This window comes from Phaethon lepturus, unplaced genomic scaffold, assembly GCF_000687285.1.
Source record: "Phaethon lepturus isolate BGI_N335 unplaced genomic scaffold, ASM68728v1 scaffold53768, whole genome shotgun sequence".
Taxonomy (NCBI): Eukaryota; Metazoa; Chordata; class Aves; order Phaethontiformes; family Phaethontidae; genus Phaethon; species Phaethon lepturus.
In genome coordinates, this window is record NW_010556581.1 from 46,967 (window position 1) to 54,164 (window position 7,198).

General features: G+C 41.2%; 1 protein-coding gene across 1 annotated transcript; it reads right to left on the reverse strand.

The window, feature by feature from the left end:
• Positions 1–785: 785 nt before the first annotated feature.
• Positions 786–6,894, reverse strand: FAM65C (family with sequence similarity 65, member C; the record flags this gene model as incomplete). Its single annotated transcript, XM_010292502.1, has 8 exons — positions 786–886; positions 1,990–2,080; positions 2,472–2,555; positions 2,815–3,017; positions 4,180–4,338; positions 4,512–4,673; positions 5,896–6,004; positions 6,762–6,894. Coding segments are annotated over 8 exons (1,042 nt in total), but the record flags the coding sequence as incomplete, so codon positions are not given.
• Positions 6,895–7,198: the final 304 nt, after the last annotated feature.

Sequence of the window (7,198 nt, forward strand, 5' to 3'; positions counted from 1 at the left end):
GTGTTGCGTAAAGAGCCCATACAATGGGTGTATGATTATGAGAAGTCTTGATCTATGACTAAATGAATAAATTTTAAAAAAAACCCTAACAACAACTTACACAGAGCTGTCCATATGTCAGTCAGACGTGCACATGGCAAATACATACCTTCCTGTAGTAAACTGCTGAGGATACACACGCAGTGTATATCCTTGTCAGTCCTTGCTTGAACCTGTCCTAAGTTGCAATGATTATGAAGAAATTGGCTTTTGAAGTAACAGGCCTTCCTTCTGCAACTAAATCATACAAGAAAAGGTAACCACCAAGCACTGCTGATGGATTTTTCTAATGTATGCAGCAGTTGATGTAAGTGATCTGTTGTCTGCTAGTTTCTAGATGGGCTGTTGGAGAGTGATCATTTCTCAAATCCTCTTTGAGAAATGCCAAATTAATAAAATACCTTGTGGGAAAATAGATCATATTTGACTGACTTACAGTTTGAGCAAAGGCAGATAATTCCAGTGAGATGGGGAATTGAACTCAAGTGACAGCCTGAGAGATCCTAGTTTTCATTTGTCCAGTCCTTGGTATTTCCTCACGTGCTGAGACAGTGAGAAAATGTATTCCCACCTGCACGGTGTAGACACAAACTCTCCCGCCTTGGGAAGTAAGCCTGTACTCTGTCAGCATGCAGCATGTGTATAGCAGGGCACAAGTAAACCAGACACTGATAAACAACAAAACAAAATCCTCAGGTACCCATATGTGGCTGCGAGGACATGATTCAGCTCCTCATATTCCACTACTAAAATACTGTGATCTCAATTTCAGCCTCTTGTTGTACAGTTTCTCTTAATTCACAGCAAATCCTGTCCATTTTCTCAAAGGCTTGTCGTCCCTTTTCACCTATGGAAAAAGAAAAAATACATCCCATGCTGAGGAAGAGAAAGCAGGTAGAAACACCCTGAGAAAAGTGATACTCTAGAAATACTCGTGTTGTGATCTTGTTCAGCCCTAACAAGAACTCTCTTGTAAGGGAACAGTGCTCCCACAGTGGCTTCTAGCAGTTTTTAAAAATCAAGCCTTCTGTAAACATTTCCACATGACTTACAATTTGGAGCATCACAGTTGGAGAACTTGTGTTGTCAAACATAGGAATCTGAGTGTTTCTGTGAAGCAAGGCTGGAGAGCCCCAGAACTAAGCATGAATCTAAGTGGTTTTAGGACAAGGAAGTGGCTGTCTCCTAGATATCCTGGAGCTCCTCTCGGGCACCTGTGCTTTAAGTAAAGTACTTGCCTAGGCAAGTCTCCTTTGCCTGCAGTGGAAGTATGACTACTAGGCAGTAGCAAATAGGAAACACTGGCATTTCATTAGCAGCTCAACTCCCCTGTAGATCTGCTGAACTCAGGTGGAGAGCGGCAGGTAATGAACCAGCATAAAACCATTCTGTTTGTACTCTTTGCCCCTCCAGTATTCAGAGTGGAGCCATTTGAAGAACAGGAACATTAAAATTAGAAGTAACATGTCAGTTTGTAGGTGGCTAGAAAAGATTACCAGACCCAAAGAATCTCTCGTCGTTCTGACAGAAAGAAGAGTTTGAAATCAGTTTAGTGAATCTCAGAGCTAGAAGACTCTTTATTGTGAGCTGGCAGGTTCAAATGTCCTTTTTATAAAATCTAGCAGGAAGAAATTGCTCATGCCAGTTACTACTATTAAGTAGTACTCCATTAGCACTGTCAGTACCTGTCTGCCACCTTTTTAAACAGTTTAATGTTTCTTAAAGCACTTTATCCTACAGAAATCTCCTTGGTCTGGTTCTACAAACTTTAATTGGAGCCTTTTGTTATTAAATGTGGTACAAAGTTTATCTTAAAGGTCTGAAATAGCTGTTCATGAAACCGCTCCATTGTCCTAGATGTCTTCAGGCTGAACATCAGGCCTGTTCTGGTTCTGCACTATTTCACATTACTTTTTCAGAATCTGTTTTTAAGTTGTACAAAAGACTTACCAAAGGATAGCGTTGTGTCCCTGGCTGCATTCCTAACTTCCTCTGTTCCAGATTGGCACAGGCGGGCAACCTGCTCAATACTCTCAACACCCTGTTTTGTAACAGAAAAAAAGCTTTACAACTGACTCCATATATAGATGACTTGCTCATTTTTCTACATGCCCCCCAGTCAGACAGTGGCTGTTGTCCTTCAGCAGCAATAATATCGCAGAAGTTAGAAAATGCCCTTTCTGCCCTTGCCCTGTGCCTGTCAGATCCAACTGAGACACTCCCAGATGCCTGCAGCTCCCTCTGCCTGCTGCCTTCTGAATAATAGCATTAATAGCCTGGAACTTCAGCAGCCAAAGAATTCATTAATTCCAAACAGAAGGAAGCTGTAAAAATTAACCCTACCAGCTTTAAAAAAAACAAACTAGGTACAATTTTGCATCTAGCAATTTTGGCGAGACATGCACAACAAAAGTACAGCTGTAAATACTTACTCTGAGGTTTTTAAGGGCCAAACATGCAGCTTGTTGAAGTCTCGCATCACTGTCAGCTAAAACATCAGTGTAAAAAAAGAGAGCCTAAATAAAAAAAAAAAAGAGGGGGGGAAAAAATAGAAGTAAGTGTAATCAAGCACTCAAATTTAGACTGACATTGGCACCGTTTCACCTGTCTTATGAATAAAGGATATAGACCAATCACTTAAGCACTGATGTAGTTCAGGTTCTAGTTAACAGGATAATGAAGTACACCAGGGGCAACAGTGCTACTCTTGGATAAAACAAGCACCGTGTGTTTCGGCACCTGTTTAGAAAAGCAGGTCAGAACTGCAGTCTTTACCTTTTCCCTAAAATTCCTGTTCCCTGCGGCACGGGAGAGGCAGGATGTGGCTGCTTTGCTGACACGGTGGTTGTCGTCCAGCTGCAGAATCCCAAGTAGCCGTAAAGTCTGTGGTAGAGGTTGGAGTTTGTTCAGTCGCTTTCCTTTCAATTTTTTAAGAGTCTTCAGCCGTCCAGGGCATTGTAGCTCCTCAATTAGCATCACTGCAAGTGAAAGGACTCAACTTCACTGACAAATGAAGACATTATCAAGAGAAGACAGACTCCTCTCTAGTTCCATCTCTTTTAGCCACCTGTAGTTATTCACAAGGCTAATAAGTAGCCAAGTATGGCAGGAAGCAAATCAGGACGAATGCCCTTGGACCATCCTGTCTTCTTGCCCTGTCCTTGTTTCATTTCCTCCTATGCCGAGACTCTCTGACAAAAGGAGCAGGGATTATTATTTCACAATGTTAGTTTACAGGATGCAGCGAAACCCTGGTCCTTTTACGACCTGGATGCATACGTATCGTACGAGATATGATGCATACTTGCATACGACATACAGTGCAAAAGAACCACTGCACCTTTGGACATTAGGACAAGCAGAGTAGTCCTAAAATAAGGAAAACATGATCAAGCAAAATACTTTTAAACATCTCTGAAAGATCTTCCTGCACTGGTCAAAGAGAAACCCCTCTACGTTTAAAAAAATCAAAGAAAAAATAAAATGAAATTAGGCACTGGATTGACAGTTTCAATTTGAAGAATATTCCAGGTCTTTTTCATTGACTAGCAATGCACAAGTTCGTAGTTCCCCATCAGATGAGCTGTCTGTACCAAAATAAGATTAAAGATGCAGCCAATATCAGGACTATTTTTAAAATAACTATTTTCTAATACAGAGTTAAGTTTTAAAGTACTTTCCCATGTTGGACTAGGCTTCAGTAAGATGCTGGCTACCTTGTGCTAGAAAATGCACATTAGTAACCTGAAATTTTATTGCTATTATCTGTGTCTGATTACAGCTGCAATAGTCACACAAGGCTATAGCCATTTACTCAGTCCTTGCATCCAGCTGTAGATTGCTGCCCACTTTGTTTCTGCTTGAACTTCAGAGTAGCACAGAACCCACTTTTTAGGGCACTTAACGATAAACCTATCCTTCACACCTCTGTTTTGTTTCTACCTGGTTAGACACGGGAGTCAAGCATATCTTTCCTGTTCTAATTAAAATTGCATGGTCATAAGGGGAATTAAGATGGCAACAAATTAGCAAGACTCTTTTCTGGTCTTCAGAGCAGCATATCTTGAGTAGTAACCTGGAGAGCAACAGCCAGCTGCTGGGCTTGTGAGCTCCAGCCAAGGAGCCAAGCACTGCCGTTACCTTCTTTAGCAAGTCTTCCCAAGTGTTTCTCCAGGCTGGTAATGTGGTGTTTTTCCAGGTAGCTATAAAATTGGAATAAAGTAACTGGTTCTGTCTGGAGGCACAGAGAGGGGAGCAACCCATCACAGGTGATGATCTGCTCTAGCAACCTCTGCAATACTGGAAGTAACACAGAAAACAACAAATGAGAAAATGAAAGGTTGGTTAGATTGAAGCTGCTTAAAACAAGAAAGTGCAACTTTTAGTTTATTTCTAAAATGCACAAGGACAATTTTTAGCTGTGCAATAAAATGAAAACAGAGCGGCCGTGTGTTCGAGGAACAGACTGGTACCTGCTTCTAATTGACCGGGGTACTTTTCCTTCACTTTGAGCGTCAATGTGTATTTTAGTGCATGACGGAATCTTTCTACTGAAGCAAACAAGATGGTTCCAGGCTCTGCAAGATCACTCCAGATTTTCAAATAGTGCTTCTTCTTTTTAGTCTTCTGAATAACTGGGGGGGGGTTAAAAAAAAAAAAAAATCACATTTTAGAAAGTTCATGAGCTTTAGCAGATTTTGGATTTTACATGAGAAATTAGGCACCAGATGGCATGTCTAGAGATGTGTCAGCATAACTTGTATTTGCATTAGATAGACGGTTTTGTTCAAACCTGGAGATTTGTTGCCAGTATTTTAACACCTGCAAGCATTGATTCGCCAAGCTTGGGTTGAGTTCTTAAACTGTCATTATGAGACCTGAATGAGATGCCTAGCAGCTCTCCTGCCTCTCATTATTCATCTTATCCCAGCATCTGAGTCAAGTTTCCAAAGAACTTTCTGTGAGTTTAACTGTTTCCACTTCTACCAGCAAGAGCTGTGCCATTTCCCAGCGTTTTACAGATGCTGCCTTATGTACACCTTTGCAAGTGGAAAACTCTGAACCTCAGTGCACAGGCTGAGGCAGGCTTTCTTTCATCAAATGCTTCAGAAGAGCACTTGAAGCAATGCCCTACGGTTTCTCACTATCATTTAAACCCTATCATTTCTCACTCTTACCTATAGAGATGTTGAACTCGTGTTAGGCATTTAAGACTCACTCTTACATTTCCCTCGTCATGTTGTGCCAAAGGCCCTTCAGAGCCTTGCTCCAGAGAACACTTTATTCTTACATCCTTCAGGATAAAATCTGTCAGCAAATGCTTCCAACTAAAATTTGCATTCTTGCCACTATATTTACCAAGATGAGAACAAAAGCCTTCAAAGTCTCCCATTGTGCCTTTATCACTTGGTCATACCCAGAAGTCCATGGAAGCATTTAGTAGGGGGAAGGCCTGAGATGGGAAAAATTGCACACCAAACTTTTCTTGCAAATATGTACAGAAGTCGGGCTGTTTGCTTACTACGTAAAAGCATAGATGTAAAAGAGGATTTTATTAAGGCTCTTCTACTGTTCTTTAACTGCAGACTCTGTCATCTATAACATCACCGTTTCTACGACATACCAGTTCAGCTACTATTTCTTTGAGCTAAACTTCTTCAAATCTTTTCCTTCCTTGCAGAGGAAAAAACCCAAACAAACCATGAGCCCTGTTTTTTCTAAGAATCTAGACAGAAGACCTGTTTGAATTATGTGAATGTTTGTAAGGAATTTAGAATGAAACCCTGATGTGTCTGGGGAGGCTTAAGCAGTTACCTGTACCTCTCTGGCATGCCTTGGAATAATGCAGTTACTCACTTTCTTCAACAGATGTATCCAAGACATCCCCCAGGACTCGCGTCTGCTCTGATACTGCTTCCAAAATGCTCTCCTGGACAACCTGGGCTACATTTGGTGACCTCAGTTTCTGAAATGCAATATGCTTATCTTAGTAGCTGAAACAAAGGCAGTATCGAGCTCAAGATGAATGAGGTGTATTCCCACAGAATTCTAAAATCCATGGGAATACACCAGCTGCTTTCAAAAGGCCTCTTTTCCCATCACAGCAGGGACAGGTCACTTCTCAGTGCAAAGATGCTCAACAGAACAGGATGAATAAATCACATTATGCTGGGACAGGCTGTCCAGCATTTGACATTCCTCTCTGCCCCTGTCCATTGACAACTGTGTAGCAGATCAATACTAACAGTTACACTGTCCTCTGCTGCCCATCTTCAGAGGTGATACTTTGAGGACTGATAGTGCCTGAGAACTATCATCAAAATTAATTGAGGAATGAGGTCTCAAGGGGAGAGAAGAGTTCTTTCTTGCCCTACATACTAGCAGTTTCTTTCCAATAGTAGCAGTTTTTTGTTCATTAAAAAAATTGATCACCTGTTATTGATACACAATTCAATGCAAATCTATCCTACAGCATTAGCAGCCTGCTTTGGGCACAAAGGTATTACTTAGAGCTTCAGCAAAACTCAGAAGCTGAAAAAAAGCAGCAGAGTTTTGTATGACATGTTCTGTGCATACACACATATATACTGCATTTTTTGGACTCAATTTCTGTTCTGAATCTTTCTGCTTTTATAAAAGAACCAGCTACATATTCACTTTTGTCCATTATCAGAATCACCAATTACAGGCAGTGCCCTGGAAGTCCATAGGCTGCTCCTTACCTCCAAAAGGCCTTTGCACAGCTTCAGATGAGTTACCAAAAGTGCGTCTAAGTTGTCATCACCAGTAGTTACATCTCTTGTTTCTGTTCCCATGTCACAGCTCAGGGACTGAAGCGTGTTGTCGTTGTATGTGCTGTTGAGATGAGGAAGAATGGAGTTAAAACGTTACCTCATCACGAAATACATATGAAGATGTGCAGTCTCAGCAGTAGCCTTCAAGCAAGCTGCAAAAGTACAAACCAGGGAGCATTTAACAGGTGTCACCATTTTTCACTGCATTTAAAACAGTTCTTAAAAACATGAAGACTTTATTTCTAAAACTCATTCCAGGACAGTAATACCAGATCAGTTGATTCCACCAAATCCCATTTTGGGGAATCAGTACTAGGAAAGGATGATCTGGATAAGGGGATTGAGCGCTCCCTCAGTAAGTTTGC